This window comes from Mustelus asterias, chromosome 15 (assembly GCF_964213995.1).
Source record: "Mustelus asterias chromosome 15, sMusAst1.hap1.1, whole genome shotgun sequence".
Taxonomy (NCBI): domain Eukaryota; kingdom Metazoa; phylum Chordata; class Chondrichthyes; order Carcharhiniformes; family Triakidae; genus Mustelus; species Mustelus asterias.
In genome coordinates this window covers 72,697,712-72,722,583 of record NC_135815.1, presented here as the reverse complement: position 1 = coordinate 72,722,583, position 24,872 = coordinate 72,697,712, and the positions used below count along the sequence as shown (strand labels likewise).

The window sequence follows — 24,872 nt, the reverse complement described above, 5'->3', positions numbered from 1 at the left end:
TAGCATAAAAAACAGTTCCTACAGGGTGAAAAATTTAGACATAGCAAAAGAGTATCTCCCTCCTCACCTCACCAAACCTGCGTACTCAGTTCGAAGTCATGCTAGAAGAACAAAAGCAGCAACACTGTGTACACCATCACCTCCAGATTCCCTTCCACCCTCCTGATTTAGACATTTATATCTTCACTGTTGCTGGGTCTAACCTGGATTCCATTTCTAAAGGCCATTGTGCAAGCACCAGTGTCATATGGAATGCAGCACCAAATGGATAACACCCACCACCACGATATAGGCAATAAATGCATCCTTGACTGGCCATCCACATTGTGAAAACAAAATTTTGAAACAAAATCTGTCTTAACATCTTATCGTACACGAAGAATCACCCCCTTCCCATTTTGAATGTTTGCTATTGTTTTATTGGTGTGAAAAAAGGGAGAGTTTTCAAATACAAATTTCTTGATAAAGATCAACATTTTTAAATCAAGAATGATCACTGTTATCCATTATACCACAAAATCTTAAAAGTAGAATTTTAAAATTGAGGTTCAATGAAAAATACGGCATTACAATATGTTAAGTGATACACCATCATATCCAGTTAATCCGCATGCCGAGATTCTGAAAATTCTGATATTTAAGCACTGCAGGCAAAAGCAAGATAGGACAACATTAAATACATACAAAGTAATTTATTAAAAATAGGTTGCAAGTGAAATACAGTAGAAATAAGATACTACAGCAGTTCTGGTGTTCAGTAAACAGTTTAATTACAGCACTCTAGTGGCGACCACACAAAGAACTCTGTAAACCCAACAGAATCCATGAAAAACGATATGAAAAATACCAGTTTTCCTCCAAGATCAGCTATGAATACTTGCAGCATAACAGAAACAATAGTTTATTTTTCATTTATAAAATGACACTAATTTGTTCCACTTGTTTGCATTATGCTGTTGGTATTCCGACCTCTGGCAATTTGCCCAGCCATACCTCCTGCAAGCTCCAAACTTTTCCTTCATGAGGGGGTTTTAACTCCCATTTTCTTTTCTCTACTGATTCTTGCTACACAGCTGAAATGGTATAGCACTCTTCTGTTCCACATATGAAACAGCTTAATAAGTAAAAAAAAATATTTACACTCCAATCTTCATTAGACATTTTAATTATTGTACATTTCGTATAAAGTGATTCCATTCCTAAGGCAGTGGAAGTCTACTCTATGCTTAGAAGTGTGCATTTATCCCTAAATACAATTATAGACCACAATATTATACAGAAAATTGTTCAATAACTTTAAAATCCAGTTCAGAACACCTAACTAAGAGGGAATTTTGGTTGGAATCATAACAATTTCTATTAAAATGCACATAGAAGAAAGCTTTTCATTTTGTAATTAGAATGAGGTCCACACTTCCCATTTATTAGCCACCTAATGCATAGCTGAAACAATTGAGGCACCAGCTGCTGGACAAGCAAGGATTCTTTCAATACATTTAAAAGCTTCTACATTATAACAAGTTTACAATTCTGTATTATACCACTTCGCTTCACCATATGCTAACTCCAGGTGTAGTGCACTCTGTATGCCAGAAAATCAGAACCCCAAAACTCTTCGTAAAAGTGACCATTACCTTCATTTAATTTTATTAAAAAAACATTTAACAGTGCTCAATTTGAATAGCTAAATTATAATATGCTTGGTATGCAACACACCATAGTGAAAGTTTTTCCTGCATCCTATTTTACAGTTGCAGGTGTCAAAGATTTAAGCTGTACAATCTAGCATAGATTTTGTACTGAACTTTGCATTACAAGCTCTTAAGGCATTGATTTTATTTTGTGTTCAGTTCATTTTCTAGTTCCATCAATTTTCGTGATGCCTTCACTTTGTTAGAAATATCCTGTCCATGTGAGAAAAGACGCTGGCGTTCTTTAAATGTTAGGTTTTCTGGAGATCCTTTCACAATCGGTACATCTGTCTCTTGGCTGTTTTTTGTAAAACAAAAGTGAAAGTTAATATGCTAGAACATGCAGTTATAGTTCAGATTTATTGTTACAATTACCAGGTACATTTTGCAACAAAATAGATACAGTAGGTTTAATATCACTAATATCATTTGGAGTGCATTAGTGCCAATATTAAAATATCTTTACTGTGTTTAAAGCTGCTTAATGTTTTGAATTTCTTCCATTGTCATTTTCCTATCCATCAGTCTTCTTTCTGCTCTAAACAAGTTCAGAAATTATTAAAATATCTAGGCACTCCACCTTCACCCCTCTGCTCCCACTAGTAATTTGTGAACATACTCATCAACTAATACTGAATATAATGTATGCTAGGATATTCAGAATGCTTTTGCTGCAGTTATGTCCCACTGTCACATAGCTCCCAAGTGAATTGAACTTTTTCAAAATTGGAAGTAATTTTAAAGCTTTAAGTTAAATTGACAATGTAAATATATACTATAGTAATCCCCCAGTCACAAACACAGATTTGGGTCCAAAAATCAAACCAACAATACTTTTTCTTCTCCTTTCCATGAACCTCGATGGGGTGGCACAGTGGTTAGCACTGCTGCCTCACAGCGCCAGGGACCCAGGTTTGATTCCCAGCTTGGGTCACTGTCTGTGTGGAATTTGCACGTTCTCCCCATGACTCTGAGTTTCCTCCAGGTGCTCTGGTTTCCTCCCACATTCTGAAAGTGCTGGTTAGGTGCATTGGCCTGAACAGGTACCGGACTGTGGCGACTAGGGGAATTTCACAGTAACGTCATTGCAATGTTAGCGCAAGCCTTACTTGTGACTAATAAACAAACTTTAACTCAAACAATTAAAATACAATCTCAGTTTAAAAAACTGCACAGTTCACTTGAGAACCTAAAAAAACATTGTTTACATTATTTATAGCAAGCAAGTTTTAATGGGTTTTAAAATAGGCAGGTACATTAATGCTGCTCCACTTTTTTTGCTGGTGCTGCTGTAAGGTGCAATCTCTTCCTGCAGAGGGGGAAGTATATCTGAGAAGGTCGACATGGTTGAATAGCTATAATTGAATGCACGCTGGAGTGCGAGGTATGCAACACTGCAAAGTTTATAGTGTGAGATAAAACATAACAATATTAGGTTTGAGTACTGATTGATTGCTATTGCTGGTAGATGAATGATGTAGGCACAGTTAATTGAGCAGATGGAACTACTGGCGCAGTTGGTTGAATGTACCACCTAAAGATGAAATCTCTCGCCTTGATAACTTGTGTGAAATCATTAACCTTCTTTCTGCATCTATGTTTGATAAGCAATACTCTTGGTATTGACATCTGCTATTTCTTCACACTCCTTCCTGAACAGCTGTTTGGAGGTGTCCTACTTTCTTGAAGATACAGGATATCTCTCTTGCTTTCCACCTCTTTCATCAAGGTCTCTAGTGCATTGCTTGACTGCCTTGGTGCATGCTCTTGTGCATCAGTTATGACTCAGTCATATTGCATCTCTCCTTAAGAGGTGCAAGCTGCCATTAATAGGCACCAGACATTCACAATATCTCACAGATGCTTCCAGCAAATGAACAGCATGGAGGACACATGATGCATGCAGAAATCATTTAAAACAGCAAGCGGTACCAACTTAACAAACTGCTTAATCACACACTACATTCAATCTTCCCTTTTCCAAGTAAAGGTCAAGTTCTACCCAGTGTCTGAAATGATCGTTGCTACTGTCAATATTGGTCAGGAAGCAACAATGAGATAATTTAACTCTATTTGTTCTTTCTGAATTTAGGCCAGATCAATCTGCCGAATCAATTTGAACACCTGCTCAATCATTAAATAGAGAAAATTCTCCTAAAACAGCAGAGTGGAAGCACCATGATCTTCACAAATACTTGAGATTTGCAAGTATCAAAATAGTCTGACAATACCGGAGGTAAAAAGTATCAGGGATGGGGCACTGGCTGTAAAATGTACTTGAAGTGTATACACAAACACATGATTCATTACAGATAGTTAAATCTGTACATGTTTTGGAAAAAGGAACCCAGTCTATGGGAAGAACTAGCCTATTCTAGGAATCACTTTGTTGTATTGTTTATCAGTTTGATAATCTGAAGAAACAAATAAATTTGCTGGTTAGTCTCCAGCTGGAGAATCATAGATCATGCTGTATAAGCTGACCTTTGAAGCTTCAAAAAATCCTTCCAAACATAGGGGCTGACTGATATGCTGAGTATAAAATGGTGGTGGTGGTTCACATTTTGAAATGTGGAGAAACCTTAACAGCAGTAATTCAAATTAAATCAATGTTTTATTTAATTAAATAATTCTACAAGGACAGTTTGAACCACATGTCAAGTGAATCATCTTTGGCATCCGATATTAAGAGTTCATCAAATTCATTGAGTTACTTTGGCTATGGTGTCACCATAAGGATCCCATTCTGGATCAGAAATGGGGCTTTTGGTCTTATAATCATCCCTCCAAAACAAATCATCTTCCTCTCCATCCACCAAATCGATATTCCATTTTCGCACCCCCCACAAACTATCTGATGACAGTTTGTGCATTAATAGGATCTCATGATTTGATGGCAAAACTACACAAAACAGCAAGTGGCGCAGCCTACACACTTCCATTTTGTCTAAAGTTTTTTCTCTGCCAACCACTTATTCCATTTGGTGCAAACAATCACTATCGCTTGTTGAGGCACACAGCCAAGGATTGAACAATGGATGTTAGACTTTAACTGCAATTTGCATGTTATTTCTTTGCAAGCATCTCGATGGTTATTTGGGATCTGAACATGTCCCGCACTAATGAGCTACATTTGTTGTCCCAGTGGACACCCATTCCACATATTATCAATCTACAACATGACTTAGTCCTCATTCATCCATCCAACTGTTGTCATGGACATGCACGAAAACGTCTGCAGGGAGTGTGATTTGCATTTGAAAATTACCATAGGTTTTTAATCCATTGTTTTGGCCAAACAGGCCAAATCTTTGTGCGAATTTTTATGTATTCTTTCATGGGATGTGGGTGTTGCTGGCAATGTCAGCATGTTGCCAATCCCCAATTGCCCTTGAACTAAGTAGTTTGCTAGGCCATTTCAGAGGATAGTTAACAATCGACCACTGTACTTTCCATTCCAGTTTGTTTGCCAGGCAAATTAAAATTCACCCATGTTACTGATACAACATAAAAGGTATTCGTGTTTTGCTGCCTGATGAAGAATGATTGGAAACTGATAATTTTGGCATTGAGGTCTTTGGGTAGTCTCTGAGCAATCTTGGTCTTCTGCTGCAACACTAGGCACTTTTATTGCATAAAGCAGCTACACCAACTAGCTGTCACTATGAAATGTTTGCTAGGACTCGGTGTTTGATTTTGTCCACTTTTGTTCATATATATGCATTGCACTTCTGGTGACTATATAACCATTTCAAGGACCTATTCCAATGCATGTTTCTCAGGAGCATGCCAGTGGCTGGTTCCTGTTTTCGTGGCACATTTGATCTTGGGCTCTTCTTCAGGGCAGATTCCTCCAGTTTCTACTTGTACCAGTTATTCACCAATATTGAATTCCCTAACTTCACTGCAGTCATTTAGCAAAGCTAGCAAATGTTCTGACTTTTAGCTTGAAATCAGCTTTGTACTTCAATCCTTTTACAGGAGGACCCATTTCTGTTTGTTGGTTGCTATGCCTGGTCTCCTGTGTGCAAATGCCTCTGCATCTTCTTGACAACATGGCCTTATCACCAGCTTGATGCAATGTGCCAACTTGTAAGGGGAGAATAACCCTAAGCATATATTTCAGTTAAAAAATTGATGCTGACTTCAAGTAAAGTCCTAAACATGCATTTATTAACTGAAGAAATGGGGATGGGGGTCAACTTGTATGCCAAAATAAATATGTCTTATCTGCTGAAAAAGTGGGGTAATTTTATATGCCAAGTAGACTTGTATACTGGAGTGTTTATTTGGGTTGGAGTGTTTATTTAAATTTTGAGCCGTCAGTCGAGGTCAAAAGAAATCTCATGTAAAGATAAACTCGCTGGCATATTAAAACACAAACCAGTTAAATAATGAAATTGAAACTACTTATAAATACCAAATATAGTTTTCAATGTGAATCAAAGATAAATTTGCATTTAAAAACTGTTAGAATTGTATATGACTTCATGCTACAGCACTTTAGATTAGTTCTCCAGCCCTGGTGACTATCCATCTCCTAGTAAATACTCAATAATAGGAAACATTCAAACTGGCCACTTTTAGAAGGGAGCAATCAGTCTAATCCCCATCCCCAATTAATTGAAATTATTTACTGTTCTGCTTGTTAAACAGCGTAATAATTTTGCACTTTCCTGTCTTGGAATTACAATTTCTTTAATGCAAAAATCCTTCCCAAAATATCTTCAACAATATGGAGATAGGTATGAATCAATTTGTAACAATGGAACTGCGATAGTACAACTCATTGAGAATAAACACAGCACAGTCTATGACTAGTTGGACCAAATAATTTGCTTCTTCTGGGCCTTATATTCTGCGTAATGTGTGCTGCATTTATTTGCAAAGTGTGCATTTTAGTCAAGCTCACTGGACGAGTACAAGTTACAGATGATAATGTAGGTTAGATAACTTCCTGTGGTCTTAGCCCAAGACTGAATTGACTGTTCCAATTGGAAGCCATTGGATAAAGTTTTAATGAAGTGTTCTGTACCTTCAGAAAATTTAGGTTCATCCCATATTCCAAATAAAAAAGGCAGTACTAGGTTTATAGACATATGGAGTTTGTATATATGCACTAGAGCAGTCAAAAATTGCTTTTCTTTTCAACTTTACCCTTTATTCTGTTCAAGACGCTTTTCTCTTGGGCCTTTGTAAACTTCATTTGCTCCAATGCTACTTGCCGTTGACCCTCCATAAGGAGTAAACCCTAATTGATAAATAAAATATTTAGCTTCTAAGGGTTAAATCACAAATGGGAATTAATTAGATGCAAATACATATGCAAAATATGAGCATTCAATTCTGTAAACTGAAGTGGTAGGAAAATAAACCCAAAAGTATGTTTTCACAACAATGGGCTACAAATTTTAAAAAGGTTGAGCAACATTTTTTCTCAAGTTACTAGATAAAGCAACAAAACTAGTTGCATATATTTATCATTAGTACTGGTGATGATTCATGTGGCCATAGCCAGAATCACAGGAACCAGTTTTCTAATAAATTATCCTAATTCTACAATTGAAAATTGTCAGGATAAACAAAAGGTTTGCTACAGAATAATAATTTGCATTTACAAAGCTTATTTAATAGAGGAAAATGTCCCAAGTCTTTACAAGGTAATCGGACAATAATCCAAAGATGGGCCTTTTGGATGGATGACCACAAGCTCAATTAAAGAGGTAAGTTTTAAGGATCTTAATTGAAAAGAGAAATGGAGGAGATTAGAGGGAGAATGAGATATCTAGGGGACAATGATGGGACAAAGGAAACTGGAGATTTAAGAGGATGGAGCTGGAGAAATGCAAAGATTTGGGAGTGTTGTAGGGCTGAAAGAGGTTATAGAAATAGGGCGAAGAGATGGAGGGACTTGAACACAATGATGAGAATTTTAAATTGTGTGTTGGTTGACTAGTCGATATAGGTAAAACTGTACAAGATTGATGGGTGACTGGAATTTGTTGCTAGGAGGGTGAAATATGGGAAGTTAATCAAGAGAACACTGGAATAATCATGTCCTGTGGCAGTCTGGTTGGGTGAGTAGTCAGTCGGGTTGAGGGGTGGTTGGATTGGGTCAGAGGGTCAGTGTAGTGTTGGAGGGTAGTAGTCAGATCTGGAGTGATTGGTGATGGGAGAGAGAGTTGGAACAGCTGGGGGAGGGGGGTTTGGCTGAGGTGCCCAAGTCAGTGACAATCACTAGTTGCGCCAGAGATTAAGCTATGTAACATTTCCAGGGAATAGTTAAGTCGCATGTATCTATCCCAAGTCTCTCCAACACTGAAACTGGCGTGAGATATTCATGGACAGTCCTGAGCAGTGCAAATCAACCCCGAAGTTAAACTTCCCAGGCAATTACAGTGCATGTTTGCATACCAGGACCTCTGCAGGGTCCCAATGCACAATACAGACTTAAGTCCAGATTCCATTGCTCTAGGATCAGAATATTTGGGCCAATATTTCTCTCTGTTCCCCAAACTAGGTCCAAACTTATATTTTTCTTTATACACACTGACTTAATATATATTGTTTACAATGGATTTCTAAAACCATATTCAAATTATTAATTTTATTTCAAAATTTTCATAATGTTTTCCATCTGATTTCTAAAAAATTTTCTGCATTATAAAGCAAAAATTGCAATATAAACTTGGGTATCTTTTACTACCATTCAGAAACAATGCATTAGTATGGTTTTCTTTTTTAAAACAGCACAGCAGGTGATTTGGTTAAGAAAATGAGTAAACAACAAAATGTTGAAGGCAGATGACAGTGTTAGGTGATGATTGAAGAGAATGTGAATGCAACATGGATCATAATTTAGAGTAATTAAACTCTACAAGCCAGATTGCATTCTAAGCATTATGGGCAAACAGTCGTGAAACCTACATTTATATACCCTAAGCAAGAAACAAATTATTTATGTAGTTACAGGTTAAATTTAAACTTATCTATTGGTTAAAAGGAATTAATATAATTTCAACATGTGCATTTGTTGTAGGTTCACAACTAATTATACTCATAATGATAAGTTAGGTCACACCAGATCAGTTCCCCTTTGCCACGTGAACAGTAAAAGAAAATTCTCAAAATGGGTAAAGCATACCATTGCGTTATAGGTGCCACATTCTCTTCGAGTACATGAAGAGAGGCTCTTGGGATGCATTCATTCACAAAACAGAACAGACTCAAAACCAAAACCAACAGTACTTTGATTGGAACAAACTTAAAAAAAATTAAGAACTAGGCATCCACTAAGAATATTAGGGGTGTGCAACAAAAAATTTTAATTTGTGAGGATAGGAGAATCTGAGATAGAAGCTAAGAAGTTGAAAAGAGAATATTCAGTGACTTTAAGGATAAAATGATTGGTTGATTCGAGTATCAAATGAAAATTTTGTTATTTTGGAGGAAGAGACTTTTGTACATCAGGAAACAATTATAGTTGCAATCTCTCAAAGGAAGTTGGAAGAACTTAGAAAGTCCAAACATCTAAAAGGAATATAAGATTGTTACTTGTTCTTGTCTCTACCTTTTGAACCACTCTGTGGCATGAAGCTTGGTTTGGTTGGAGGGGGAGGGGGCACACCAGCTTTTGGAGCAGTACTGTTGGCATTGGCAGATGGTGGTCGGAATGAGTTTGAAAGATAGTAGCCATCTGAAATCGGGCGGGGTTGACGAATGAAAGGCAGCTGCTTAGGGGCAGAAGGGAGATCACCATACGATTTTCTTGTGATGGAGTACTTATCCTGACCTGAAAGATTTGCATCTTCCTCATCCTCATCATTGTATGGGACAAACTTGGCAGTGTAAACTGTGTCAGGGGAGACGATCTGTGTTTTGATGTAAGAGATGTTTCTCTGAGGAGGGGGAGGAGCGTTAGATGAATGGGGTGGGGGAGGGAACTCATACTGCTGGGTTTCAGAAGCATAGTCCCTTGGAAGTGGAGGCCTGTACAGACCAGGTTCATCAGGTTGCAGCAATTTCCGTTCAGCTTCTTCTTGTTGTCTACGCCTTTCAGCCTCCAAACGTGTATAATATTCTTCTTCCTGTCTTCTCTATGGAAAGTAGAAAGCTATGTCAGTCAGAATGTACAAACTCAGAACAGACCTCTTTTCTTCGTTATTTTTACTCAGTTTCAAACCGAACCAAGAATAATTGATTGTTTTATACAAGATTTGGTAAGTTAGTAGAGATTTATTTGCCGAATACTAAAATCACATCTCCTCTTTGCTGTGCTAAATTTAAAAAACATTGCAATTAGAATTCATTTATTCTTGCCCTAGGAAGCCAAAATTATGCTCGGACATAAGGTAAATTTATTACTATGAATCTAAAGTGCATCACATGCATTTTCTCACAATTACAGAAAAAGCAATAACTGTACATTGCTACTGTCTTTCCCATTTAAATTCCCTACTTACCACCTTGTGACAACTTGTGCCATAAAAAGGGGGCATGACCTCACTTCCCCCTGACGATCCTGCACTGAACTGAAGGACTCCAGAAGCAGCTACGCTGCACATTTCTCAGCAGCCCCGGTTCAGATGTCCGGGTGAGAAAGGTGCAGTTCCAGACTAAGTTAAGTAAAAAAGGAACAGAGTGGCAATCCAACGGTAAGTACTGCTCCATAGAAGATTTGGCCTAATATAAACTATAAACTCAAATAGTACAATTTTAAAGGGGGCACAGGAACAGAGAAACCTGGGTGCCTATGTACACAAATCTTTGAAGGTGGCAGGACCATTTGATTTAGCTGTTAAGCCATCATTGGGTTCAAAAACAGAGGTGTAGAGTACCAAAGCAAGTGATGCTAAATCTGATAGAATTCATTGGTTAGGGCTAGTTGGAGTACTGCTGTCAATTGCAGGCACCAGACATTAGGAAAGATTTTATTGCCTTGTAGAGACTACAGCAGAGATATGGAATGCATTACCTGAAAGGATGGTGAAACAAATTTAATAACTTTCAAAAGGGAATTGGATGAATATTTGAGGGGGGAAAATTTCCAGGGCCATGCAGGAAAGTGGTAGTAATTTGATAGCTTATTCAAAAAGCTGGCACAAGCATAATGAGCCACATGAGCTCTTTTTTATGCTGTGTCATTTTGTTGTTCTGTAATCTTGGGGATCAGGGGCTCACACAAAAAAGAGAGTCCAAAGTAATTTCCAAATAACATTGGTGAAGAAACTATGCCCTACGAATGAGTTCTTGTTGTAGATGAAGTGGGGTACAAGTGCAACTAGGGATAATTGAAAGATGTCCCACAGAACTGACTTGATTGTTGGAATTAGAGAAGTATTGTGAAATGAAATACTTTCCCATTTTCAATACTCAGTATAAGTAAAATCACGCATCTACCAAGTCTTAGTGCAACTTAGAGCTGGCAGAGTTGATATAATTTTCTCACTTCAGCAGTTGCAGGAGAAGTGCCATGAAAAATGCAGACCAAACTACATTACCTATAGACCTCAGAGGCCTTCAATAATGTCAGCACAGACATAATCTTTAAATTAGGGATTGTAATAAATGCTGAGGTAGCCAGCGATGCCCACATCCTACGAATGAATTTTAAAAACTGCTGTGGAAAAAAAGCTTCCCGCCTGGACTCCGGGATATCATTTTTGTCTTTCCACAGGAACATGCAGTTTTGTCACTTAGTGGAGCAACATCAGATGCTTTCAAGATCAGCTGTGGGGTAAAGCAGAGCTGCATCTTGGCAAAAACTCTATTTTTCTTCATGCTACTATTGTAAATTTTGAGTGTGTCTACCTGCATGCCAGAGCTGATGGCAAGCTGTTACACTTAGCAAGATTGCACACCAAGGGCAAAGTGAATAATGTCGTAGTCCATGATTTGCTCTTTGTTGATGATACCATGGCTGACATCCCATACTGAAGTTCACCTGCAGCGGCTTGTAGATCGGCTCTCTTGGGCTTGCAAGGAGCTTAGACTGATGATCAGCATTAGGATGTCCAAGATTCCACACCTTTTATTAACGCTCTGAGGGTTGTCAATAGCTTCACGTACCTTGTATCAACAATTACCAGTAATCTGTCCCTTGATGCCGAAATCAGCACCTGGAGTGCATTGTCATGTCAAAGTTAAGAGTGGACCAACAGCAAACTAACCAAAATACAAAGCTCAGTGTGTACAAGACTTATGTTCTCAGCATCCTCCTTCCTTTACAGTAGTGAGGCATGGACAATTAATGCAAGGCAGGAATAGCACTAAATAACTTCCACCATCGCTGTTTCAGTTAAACATTGGGTACCTCCTGGAAAGGCAGAGTGCCAAATATGGAAGTACACCAATGGGCAGCGATCCCCAGCATGTTTGCCCTTGAATCAGTGACAACTTCATTGGCTGGGTCATGTGAACTGAATAGATGATGGCTGCATCCACATGGGATCTTTTACACCCACTCGAGAGAGAGCACACAGGGCCTTAATTTAACTTTTCATCCATAACTCGGCATCTCCGATCATGTAGCACTCTTTCAGTACTGCATTCTAACGTCACCATTGATTAGTGAGCTCAGATTCTCGATGGGATTAGCACCTGCCTTCTGTTTGCATGGGTGCAGAACACTAGCAAGGGAAAGAAAACTATTATTTGTTTTTGTGGCAGGGTAGGAGGCAAGCCACAACTCTGATCAAGGTAATAAACCTTTTCCAGGTTTACCAGTTCAGAAACTCAAATGCCAGTGTGAAGAAATATCTGCATTAAAGAGAATGGTTTTACTGATATATTACATGTTTGAAATGCAGTTGAAGATACGCAAATAGGAAAAGCCTCAAAACCAACTTGATAGATGCTTGGAGCATAAACAAGTAAAGAAATTAAAAAGAAATTCAACCTTTTCATCAGTTTCTCTCCTGGCTTGCTCCTCCTCTTGACGATGACGCTCATCATCTTGCCTTGCTCTTTCTTCCGCTTCTCTTTTTCGGATATCTTCCAGCTGTTGATGACGTCTGCGTTCTTCATCTTGCAACTGTAATCATTTTGTTGATATTTAATTTTAAAACAAAAGAATTAAAAGTTTTTTAGGTTTATTTTAAAGGAACTAATGGCACATTTGGCATGGATAAAGAGCTTTCCTTTGCACCAGCGCAGTGCTGGCATTGCAGGTCATCTTTGCTAACCCTGAATCAACATTTTGGCATCGAAAAGCAAACCACTAGGAAGTCCATTCTTGTGCTATCAGAAATTACTTTCTGACCTGGAAATAGCCCCCTGCGCTGAAATTGTAACATTTCAATTTAGAATAACCAGACAGGTTTTTTTTCCCCCCAACATGTTATTGCAGGATTTGATTTACAGGATCAGACTTCCCCAAAGATGACTCCTATCCTCACGAACTATGCCAATTCTATAACAAATAATGGGGATCTCATAAATTTTCTAAGTAGTAATATATGTTTTACAGTTTACACAGTCTGAAGTTTTTAAATCAATGATCAAAGCTTTACTTTGATATTTGAACAACAGAAACAGAACTTACAGCAGATTAAAATTTATCAGAAATGTTGGAGATCAATATTGCAGCTCAATTATGTGCAGCCAGAAGTTGCCCCTTGTAAGATACAGCCCATGATCTACTTTTTTCCCTACTCCTTTGCTAAAGCAGCTCCCATATTTTCTATTCTATGAATGTTATACTTCTTTTAGTTACTGATTAACAACCTCCAATAACACTGTTGCTCTATTCAACACCTGAAAACTGCTCGAAATGTCAGTCAGCTCTTACTTGGGGCAATTCTGCTCAGCAGCTTAACCAGCACTGACTTGCGAGCAATGCTGACTGTGATGCTAAAAGCTGCATTTTGATATTTCATCACTGTTAAACCCACATTAGAGTCTATTTTTTAACAAGTTCTACTACATGCAATACACATTCAAATGGTGTTAACCTCCATTAAAATGTATAGTGAATCAGGCCACACTATAGGGAGAAAATCTGTTAGTAGTTTTAATTTGAGAAAATATAGGCATTTACAAGTGCTTCCTGTTTTTCCAAGTATTCTAAGATTTACATTTCTATTGACAACTAAATTTCTGCAATTCTGCATTTTCACATTCATCTTGTATGTTATTTTCTGCAAACAAATCCTAAATCACATCTCTTTTAGCCTATTTCTTATACAAAGATTTTAACAGAATATAGCCTTGAGATAGAGCAAGCATTAACTCAAACAAACTTCAATAAAGCATATAATTGACTATTAACTTAACTGTCCTATCTTTTGCAATCATAAATATGTTGTAACCTATTATCCCTGCATTGACCCATACGAGTCATTACATGGGGCTCTTCTGTTTGAGAACTACCTCTTTTCTAGCATGACTAGTTTCACACACATACATTCTAACAATGACAAAATGACACATTTCAGTGAAGCTAACCATCAGGCTTTGCAGTCTAGCCTTGACATTACAATTTCTTAAGAATATTACAGAGAGATTATATAGAGAAACGACACAAATCTACTAAACCCGACTCCCTGCCCACATTATAACATTTACCTTTGCGAAAGGTAAGAGATCAAAATTCATTTAATCATATCTCAAACCAAATATTTAAAGTTTAAGTTTATTTATTAGTGTCACAAGGCGGCTGTAAACACGGCAATGAAGTTGCGGTGAAAATCCCCTAGTCACCACACTCCAGCGCCTGTTCGGGTATAGAGAGAATTTAGCATGGCTAATGCACCTAACCAGCATGTCTTTTGGACTGTGGGAGGAAACTCACACAGACACGGGGAGAACGTGGAGACTCCGCACAGACAGTGATCCAAGCCGGAAATTGAACCCGGGTCCCTGGTGCTGTGAGGCAGCAGTGCTAACCACTGTGCCACCCCTTAGACATAGATGTACCAGAACCAAAAACATTTTAAAAAGTTTAACAAATAATGCAACTAAACTGCATCACATTTGTTCGAGGATGAAATGCAATTTTAAGTATATTTTCCCATCCTTGGATGAACCGCGGCAAAATACCATAGCTGCCCACAAGCATCAGCATGCCAAGTTTATGGAAGTGATATTCCTAAGCAACTTTCAGGCCCATAAAAATGTTTAAAATAATTAATTGATAAACATAGCATGTTAAAAAAGGTCAATCCTCCAGCCAGTGATGAAAATGATAATTTATATTCATAACAGTTTACTTCAAATTGTAGCTAGCTTTTTTTTAAAATAATGAATTTATTTTCACAAAATAAATCTCAAGTGACTACTATATGGAGATGATAAACCAGAGAAACAGACATTTTGCTTCGCTCATTAAGGCACTGTAAAGAAATAGATAATAAATTATATTGACATTATTGCTTTTGTTTTAATGATATTAATTCCAATGTATCCTGTATTAAATTTAAAATCACATTTCCTTAAAATCATTCAGGAAGAGAAATATAAAAGCATCAATGGGGAATCTAAATTGTTTCTGAATATTCCTCACCATATGGGCCAGAGTGAAATTAAAAGTATCATGGTCAGTGTGATGAAAATGCAGTGTATGCACAAAAAAGTATCATACAAAAATTAGTTGATCCACAGTAACTCGACACAGTGAAGCAACTAATCAATCGATTCCATGCGGACAGGTGAATGATGTAGTTTTGAACCTTAGTCCAAAGTTAGCTACACTGCTGCTAAATCGAGGAAAACAGAAGAGGAAGAATAAATTCATTTTTGGCACAGTGCTGCTGTATTCTGCTGTTTAGCTTTGGTTAAAAAACAAGTGGAAAAAGAGAGAGATTTGGCAACTTCAAAAGCAAAATAAGTTCTTCAAAAGCAGAACAGACAAGAGTAACAGCTAATCAGAACCACACACCAAAATGTGATGCTGCTACAAGGATTTTGTAGTGAAGCTGAAAGCATAATACTGTAAATGATAATAATCTGAAAATAGGAACAGAAAATACTGGAGGTATGCCTCTGGTCTGGCAGCATCTATGGAGACTTATAAGATAATGCGGGGGCTGGATAGGGTGGAGGCGGAGAGATTCTTTCCACTTAGTAAGGAAGTTAAAACTAGAGGACACAGCCTCAAAATAAAGGGGGGTCGGTTTAAGACAGAGTTGAGGAGGAACTTCTTCTCCCAGAGGGTGGTGAATCTCTGGAATTCTCTGCCCACTGAGGTGGTGGAGGCTACCTCGCTGAATATGTTTTGGATGGATTCCTGATCGGTAAGGGAATTAAGGGTTATGGGGATCAGGCGGGTAAGTGGTACTGATCCACGTCAGATCAGCCATGATCTTATTGAATGGCGGGGCAGGCTCGAGGGGCTAGATGGCCTACTCCTGCTCCTATTTCTTATGTTCTTATGTTCTTATGAAACAGTTAATGTTTCAGTGCAATGACCTTTTGTCAGAACTGGAAAAAGTTCTGTTCAAGAGAGTGGAAAAAGAGTCTGTTCAAGAGTGTGAAGAGTGTTTTATTGAGTTTACCACCTAACTAAGGTCTTTGCCTTATATCAATAAGGGTTAGTGACAGGTTAGTGTGTTAAAGGCGCAAAGAAGAAATCATAGCATAATACATTATCAGCAATGTTGCAGTAGATTAAAAGAGGGAATGGATGAGAGATGAGACCACAGATGGCCTGCAGAACAAAACTGCTCTTTGCACAGGTTGCGCCCAAACATTCAAATTCCAGCTCCAGAGTGCAAGGTCATAAACATACTGTTTTTTGCAGAGAAAACCCAGAAGTGATCAAGACCACCAACGGAAAGAATGGCTAAAAACATCAATATTTGGCATATTTACAAGGGACAAATTAAATTAAGTTATTACTCACTCCAAAACCAGAGATAAGTATGCAAAGGAGAGAATAAACAGGCAAGAAAACTAGTTGGAAGAACGAGAACATACCAAATCTAGAACTGAGATGGCTGGAACAGTCTGCAGCATGGATAAGAAGAAAAGGAAAGACGGAGCAAAATCATTAGTTCAGACAGTTCCAATAGCAATTTCATTGACTGGACTTTATTACCTTGGGTAACAACATTAGAAAATCATTCACGGTTAAAAGTAAGTTCATTCTTTGCGAGACCAGGAAGAGCTCAGTGTCAGACATATAAAAGAAAACAGACAGGAAGGAAGCTGTGTTTTCATTTTTAAAAAGACATCCTGAAAGAGAGAATGAAGAATCAAAATAAATGCTGATCTTCCAGGAGCCATGCTTAATACTGAATCTTGAAGGTGTGCATGTAAATAGTCCATAGAATCAAGAATTTATACCACCTAACGTACAAATAGTTTCACTCAAAAATTATTCCTCTTCAACCCTCCCCTTCAACCAGTTTGACATCTTTCCTACTATATAATTTTTCTGCCTGTTTTCATCCTTTCTTCCCTGCGCAACATACATCTGCTATACAGGCAATTATCTGCTTGCATTCAGCTTTCAATTCTTTCCAAAGGTGCACAATATGCTTGAGATTATGGCACGTGGAACTGAGGTGGGGAGAAAGGCAGCATAAGTTGAGAGTGGTACAAAGTATGGTATATTTTGATAGTAATGACAGCATAAGAATAATATTCACTGTTATTACTCTGGTGGTCCCGCACAAGCACAGTTTTTCTTACTCCTTCAAGGGATGTGGGTATTGCTGGCTGGGCCAAAATTTGTTGGCCGTCCCCAATTTCCCTTGACCGAATAGCTTGCTAGACCATTTCCGAGGACATTTTTAGAGTCAACCGCATTCCTATGGGTTTGGAGTCAACTGTAGACCAGACCAGTAAGGATGACAGTTTTCTCTCAAGGAGATTAGTGAACCAGATGGATTTTTGCAAAAATCGATAATAGTTTCATGGTTATCATTAGATTTTTAATTCTAGATTTTGTATCAAATTTTACCATCTGCCTTGGTGGGATTCAAACCCGGATCCCTACAGCATTACCCTGGATCTCTAGTCCAAAGACAATACCACTATGCCACCACCTCCAGAAGGTACTGTTATGAATTTTACACTTCTCCGTAGGATGCAACATCTCCACAGCCTGCAGTAAATTAGAAACCATTGAATTGGCCAGAACTTTACTAATATACTGTAGTAACGCTGTTAAAATCGCCAGGCAATGTCTAATTAGAGAGGTGCAAGTACGTTTTTAGTAGCATCCCAAGTCATAGCTTGTGAAGATCCACTCTGGCCTGGAAAACTTATTCTATATTTGTATAATGTCAAACTTTTCCATTATGGTAAAACTTTGAAGTGTTTCTAAATATATTTTTGGAAAGATTTGAAACACATTTCATTTGGGAAATTTTATGGGCACAATTACACTTTTTCAAATTAAATGCTTCTCACTTTTTTTTTTAATGAGATGCAGGAACTATAGCTAGTCAATTGTAACAAATTATTTCCCCATGTTTGATACTTGCTGGATTAATAGCAATTTTTAAAAAAGCAGCAATTATACTGATTGGTTCGCATTGTGATGGTTGCTGCTGATTGTGGAATTGATGGCTTTTACTACCTGTTGTGATTGGTACTGATTTTGACATCTCAACCTGAGGAACACAAACTTAATAGACAGTGCTTATTTGAATTAATAATTTTTTGCAAGGTTTTTGAGATGGGACATTACTGATGTATGCTAGATGCAAATTTAATCATATATGCAGAAGATTGAATGCTAATACAACAGTTTAATTCTAAATTGAAGGTACTGATAATTTTCCATCACAGAAATGAATAACAACTTTGCTAAAATAATGCAATTCTCAATTTGATTGCTTATGCTGTTGTACTGTTTCGATTAGATAATCTTCAAATCATCTTTACCTTTTAAGAGGGTCAATCTTCTGATATATATTTACCTATTAGAGGATTTCAAGCAAATAATTTCTATCTATCTTTGCAGTTATAATGCAATCACCTATTCAGAGTACAAAATTTAGTTAAAAGCTAAATACACCTTTAAGCCACAAAAGTGAACAGAAAATGCAAGTCTAATTTGACTCTCCTTACCCTTGCCCGTCTTTCCACTTCCAGTCTTTGCATGATAAGTGTTGTATCAACATCGTCATCTTCTTCCTCTTCATCATCATCATCCTTCTCTTTGGATTCCTGTAACCGCTTTTGGAACTGCCACTCAAGCATAAGTTTACGAAGACGGTCATTCTCCTCAGATGTGCGATCAGGCTTGTTCTGTAGCTCCTGTATCTCTTTGCTAAGCATCTCTAAGAGGTGTTGCTGCTGCTGTTTCTCCATTTTCTCCTTTGCATCTCGTTTCCAAGGATCAGGTGAAAGGCTATCGCTCCCAGGTAACTGTTCTTTGCTAATTGTAAAATATTGCAAGTCTCTGCGCTCAATTGTGCGAGGCTGCTGCTGAGGCTGAAGTTCACGGATTATTGTATCTTGAGGTCGTGGTAGGCTGGCAATTTTTTCTGGCCTTGTTTGTTGGATTGCAGAAGAAATATGAACTGGTTGAGGTGGATTTATGTGCAAAGGTGGTGGGCCACGCATCTGGCCAATTTTCCTATCCTGTTCGCGACGTTTCCTGTCTCGCTCTTCCTCCAACCGTGCTTTTTCTTTTTCATACCAACGCTGTTGTTCTTCTCGTTTCCTACGATCAACTACAGAGCCTGGATTTGATATTTGTGAAGCTGGCGGAGGTGGTGGTGGGGGTGGTAGGGGTAGGTCTGTATGGGTATTATCAAAGTCAACTGTGTAGTGTACTGGTGGTGGAGGAGGGGGCGGTGGCAACTGATTTTCTACTCTAATGGGCTGGGAAACAGCAACTGGAGTAACCTGGTTTGGAGCTGGAGTTTTCCAGCGCCCAGGACCACTTTTATGAGGAGCAACTGCACTTGCTGGAAGTGATTTTGAAGAGTAGTTCAACTGCTCTTGACCCGCTGCACTAGAATCCGCCAAGGAACTTTGATGACCCCATGCATCTGACTTCCGATCCAAATCTTTCTGGTATTCTGCATCTCTGCGGAGTAAATCTTCCTGCCGCACCTTCTCCAGGTGAAGAGCTTTTGCCTCGTGCAATTCTTCTTGTGAACGAGTTCCACGCTGTTATGCAATTTAAAATATATTTATTATGAAAATATATTCTAAAATTTGTTGCTTTAAACATGCATATATAAAGACTTGATTACTTTATTGATTAATAACAGAACATGCCTGAAAGACATTGGTCTGGCAGCATCTGTGGAGAAGAAACAGAGCTAACGTTTCAAGTCCATATGACTGAAGTGTCATACAGACTTGTTATGTTTTTATTTCAGATTTCCAGTATCTGCAGTATATTGCTTTTATTTTATTGATAATCTGTTTTACAGCTGAAAATGCATTAATAACTGGGAATAAGTTAAAGCAGCATAGACACAATGTTAACTTGCATAATATTGTAAAGCCCTCCATCTCTACCGCAAAGCTATTGCAGACATGATCCTAATAGTGACTATCTATAGCCACTTCATTTCACAGCCATTTAGGAGGAAGGAAAATCTAGAAGACCTACTTCTTATCCAAAGAACTTCACATACTTATTGCAAATGATGGAAATGTAAAATTAGCCTCCAAGAAAAATGAAAAAAACATAATTCTGTCCTGGCCAATTCACTTTTGTTTATTTGAATCTGTGAGCAGAGTCACAGGGGATTACTAATAATTGTAAAAATGCTAGCGCAATGGAAATTAATATAAATTAACCTAAAAGGTTAATAGGTCCGAATTTACAATCGTGTGGCAACTTAAAAGCCTATATTCAAGTCTTAACACGACAGAAGCACTATAGAACTTCTGATGGAGAAAAGTAAAGATGGCAAGAGTCGTGCTGTACTGCTGGGCTTCACATTTCTAAAATAAATTTAGATCAAAGGTTGTTAATTGCTTAACTACCATTGCTGCATTGATGCTAATAATGAATTTTGCCTGCCACATAAATTTAAGCACTATTATGTCGTAAATTGATTGTTGACAGCACGGTATTATATTTGGTTTAAAGTTTATTAGTCACAAGTAGGCTTACATTAACACTGCAATGAAGTTACTGTGAAAATCCCCTAGTCATCACACTCCGGCGCCTGCTCAGGAACATTGAGGGAGAATTTAGCATGGCCAATGCACCTAACCAGCACATCTTTCGGACTGTGGGAGGAAACCAGAGCGCCCAGAGGAAACACCATGCAGATACAGGGAGAAGGTGCAAACTCCACACAGACAGTAACCCAAGCCAGGAATCGAACCCGGTCCCTGGCACTGTGAGGCAGTTAACTACTATGCTACCGTGCCACCCTATTTGTTTATTTCAATATCAAATAGCACGCTTGTTTCAATAACAATCTGTCCTTTTTGCCCCATCCAAATTATTTCACTTTTTTTTAATAAGTTGGCTCAATTTTCTTCTCAGGTTGTGCTATTCATACATTATAAACTATTGTGCTTATAGTAACAAAACCATGGTTTCCAGGTTTTCACATGTGCAGGCTCCCTCCTTATTGTTCCTATACCAAAGCTGTGTACACGAGGCAAGGGTATGCTTTAAAACACAAGTTGCCCAGTTACATTTTTCTAACCATTGGTTTTTTAACACAGTTGAGAACTACACTATCCATTTAAAATTTCATAGGTAAACTTTAAAATATGACCACTACAAGTATTTATTAAATATTAAAAGGCTAAATTTCTATGATTCTTCTAAATGTGCTGAATATCTGTATCTGAAAAAATAGTCTGTGCATTGAATAGTTAAATGGATTTGTCAAATATCCATCTTTGCTGTTCAACTCTTCCATAAACTTGCATTGAAATTGATCAAAAAGAAAAGCATTGCCACTCCCACAATACATTAGTTATTAATGCAAGAGGTGAACGTAAGAAAATTAAATTAGTTAATGAAAGCAAGCACCCAAATGGTAATATCATTGAAGAATTAAAACAGAAAACTTAGAAGCTTCATAGAAGAATGCTCGTTGGAAATTAGAATTGCTCAAGTTCAAATGTCTAGCGTTAGCATTAAGCATGATCAAATTTGATATAGCAAAGTTCCCTCTATTCTACTCTATGGCTCACCTCATTGAGGACAGCTGAGTTCCATTTCCTAATCACCCTGTGAACTGCGAGATAGCCAATTAGTACCAAATTAAGGGCAGTTTTGTGTAGTCTGATGTCCACTATGATCTGGATTAAGAATGCTCAGACCTGTTTACATCAAACCATTGCAGCCAAGACAGACAACTTCTTCTAAGCTGGATTTGAAAGCAGGTCCCAGAAGCGAAAGCTGGAGTCTCACCCACAGCTTTACCAAATCTTGGACTCATGCAACTAAGCCATTTGATCACTTGCCAATCCTGTTAAATATTGGCAAGATCCAGTCTCCCTCATTCTGTTACTGTTCCTACCTATGGCAACCACACTACAAGTTACATTGGAAGTGCTCCAGATTCCGGGACAACCTGAAAACCTAATAACAACATGGCCCTGAAAATGGACAGGCACAATGGGAGACTTAACTAAATGAAGTTAACACAACCTGTTGGCTAGAGGGCGAGACTGGGGAATTAATGGAAAGTAAAAGAAATGGCAGAAGCATTGAACAACTATTGTGTCTGTCTTCATTCTAGAAGACAAAAAAATTCAAAGAATACTTACCACTTATTCAAGAGAGGGAGACAGAAAGCAGGAAGCCTAAATCTAACGTGGGAAAACACCATAATCCATTATCAAGGAAGTGCAGGACATTTAGAAAATCCAGGCAGAGTCAACATGATTTTGTGAAAGGGAAGAAATCATGTTTGACTCATTTATAAGAGTTCTTTGTGGAAGTAACAAGCATGGTGGATAAAGGGAAACCTGCAGATGTGATGTACTCGGATTTCCAAAAGGCATTTGATAAGGTGCCACATCAAAAGTTAGTTCACAAAATTAAGAGCTCATGGTGTAGGCAGTAACATATTAGAATCACAGAATGATTACAGCAAAAGATGGCCCATATGACCAATCGTGTCTGTACCAGCTCTCTCAATGTGTAATTGCCCTTATGCCATCCCCTTGTCATCTCCCCCCCATCAATGCACATAGTTTCTTCTCAGATAACTTTCTAATTCCCCTTTGAAAGCCTCGAAAGAGCCTGCCTCCATCACACTCAAGTAGTGCATTCCAGATCTTAACCACTCATGGCATGAATAAGCTTTAACTCGTGTTGCTTTTGCTTATTTTGCCAATTATCTTAAATCTGGGTCCTCTTGCTCTCAATCCTTTCACGAGTGGGATTAGCATGGAGGGGGGATTTATTGGCTAATAGGAAGCAGGATAAGGTGGTCATTTTCAGGCTGACAAGCTGTAACTAATAGCGTTACAGGGATCAGTGTTAGGGCCTCAACTATTTATGACCTATATTAATGACTTGGATGAAGGGACCAAATGTGATGACAAAGATATGATGTGGAGATGCCGGCGTTGGACTGGGGTAAACACAGTAAGAAGTTTAACAACACCAGGTTAAAGTCCAACAGGTTTATTTGGTAGCAAAAGCCACACAAGCTTTCGAGGCTCTGAGCCCCTTCTTCAGGTGAGTGGGAATTCTGTTCACAAACAGAACTTATAAGACACAGACTCAATTTACATGAATAATGGTTGGAATGCGAATACTTACAACTAATCCAGTCTTTAAGAAACAAAACAATGGGAGTGGAGAGAGCATCAAGACAGGCTAAAAAGATGTGTATTGTCTCCAGACAAGACAGCCAGTGAAACTCTGCAGGTCCACGCAACTGTGGGAGTTACAAATAGTGTGACATAAATTCTGATTCTAGGATCGCATGATAAAGACTCAGGAGGAAAAAAGCAGAAATATTTATGTGAAATAGTGTGACATAAACCCAATATCCCGGTTGAGGCCGTCCTTGTGTGTGCGGAACCTGGCTATCAGTTTCTGCTCCGCGACTCTGCGCTGTCGTGTGTCGCGAAGGCCGCCTTGGAGAACGCTTACCCGAATATCAGAGGCCGAATGCCCGTGACCGCTGAAGTGCTCCCCAACAGGAAGAGAACAGTCTTGCCTGGTGATTGTCGAGCGGTGTTCATTCATCCGTTGTCGCAGTGTCTGCATGGCATGGTACATTGGGGAAACTATGCAGACACTGCGACAACGGATGAATGAACACCGCTCGACAATCACCAGGCAAGACTGTTCTCTTCCTGTTGGGGAGCACTTCAGCGGTCACGGGCATTCGGCCTCTGATATTCGGGTAAGCGTTCTCCAAGGCGGCCTTCGCGACACACGACAGCGCAGAGTCGCGGAGCAGAAACTGATAGCCAGGTTCCGCACACACAAGGACGGCCTCAACCGGGATATTGGGTTTATGTCACACTATTTCACATAAATATTTCTGCTTTTTTCCTCCTGAGTCTTTATCATGCGATCCTAGAATCAGAATTTATGTCACACTATTTGTAACTCCCACAGTTGCGTGGACCTGCAGAGTTTCACTGGCTGTCTTGTCTGGAGACAATACACATCTTTTTAGCCTGTCTTGATGCTCTCTCCACTCCCATTGTTTTGTTTCTTAAAGACTGGATTAGTTGTAAGTATTCGCATTCCAACCATTATTCATGTAAATTGAGTCTGTGTCTTATAAGTTCTGTTTGTGAACAGAATTCCCACTCACCTGAAGAAGGGGCTCAGAGCCTCGAAAGCTTGTGTGGCTTTTGCTACCAAATAAACCTGTTGGACTTTAACCTGGTGTTGTTAAACTTCTTACTATGACAAAGATAGGCAGGTAAGGGGAATAGAATATAAAAGAAATGTTGTTATAGCTATACAGGGCCAAATTGAAACCGCATTTAGAGTACCATGTACAGTTTTGGTCTCTTTAACCGAGCAGTTAATAAAACATAACATCCTGGACTTCATTGATAGGTGCATAGAATACAAGAGCAAGAAGGTTATGCTGAACTTATACAAGACCCTAGCTAGAACTCAGCTGGAGTACTGTGCACAGTTCTGAATGCCACACTATAGGAAGGACGTGAATGCATTGAAAGAGCGCAGAAGAGGTTTACACGAATGGTTGCTGGGATGCAAAACTTCAGTTAATGCTCATTTGGAGAGCTAGTGAAGATATGATGGGTCAAATGGCCGCCTCCTGCACTGTAACAAATCTGTTTTCCTGTGATACTTAAATA

The 24,872-nt window shown here is 38.5% G+C and overlaps 1 protein-coding gene across 12 annotated transcripts in view; it reads right to left on the bottom strand.

Annotated features, from left to right (window-relative positions):
- Positions 1 to 677: 677 nt before the first annotated feature.
- afdna (afadin, adherens junction formation factor a) overlaps positions 678 to 24,872 on the bottom strand; it is a 220,900-nt gene continuing 196,705 nt past the window's right edge. For 2 of the 12 annotated variants that reach the window (XM_078230105.1, XM_078230106.1), the window contains 6 exons: positions 18,708 to 19,757; positions 16,605 to 16,634; positions 12,589 to 12,723; positions 9,262 to 9,787; positions 6,849 to 6,942; positions 678 to 1,989 (listed from right to left, as the gene is read on the bottom strand). In XM_078230105.1, coding sequence (XP_078086231.1) covers positions 1,836 to 1,989; positions 6,849 to 6,942; positions 9,262 to 9,787; positions 12,589 to 12,723; positions 16,605 to 16,634; positions 18,708 to 19,757 — 1,989 coding nt within the window. In that variant the 3' untranslated portion in view covers positions 678 to 1,835. Of the gene's footprint in view, positions 1,990 to 6,848; positions 6,943 to 9,261; positions 12,724 to 16,604; positions 16,635 to 16,725; positions 16,863 to 18,707; positions 19,758 to 24,872 lie in introns of those variants that run through there. The other 10 variants (XM_078230107.1, XM_078230108.1, XM_078230110.1 and 7 more) reach the window with 7 other exon arrangements.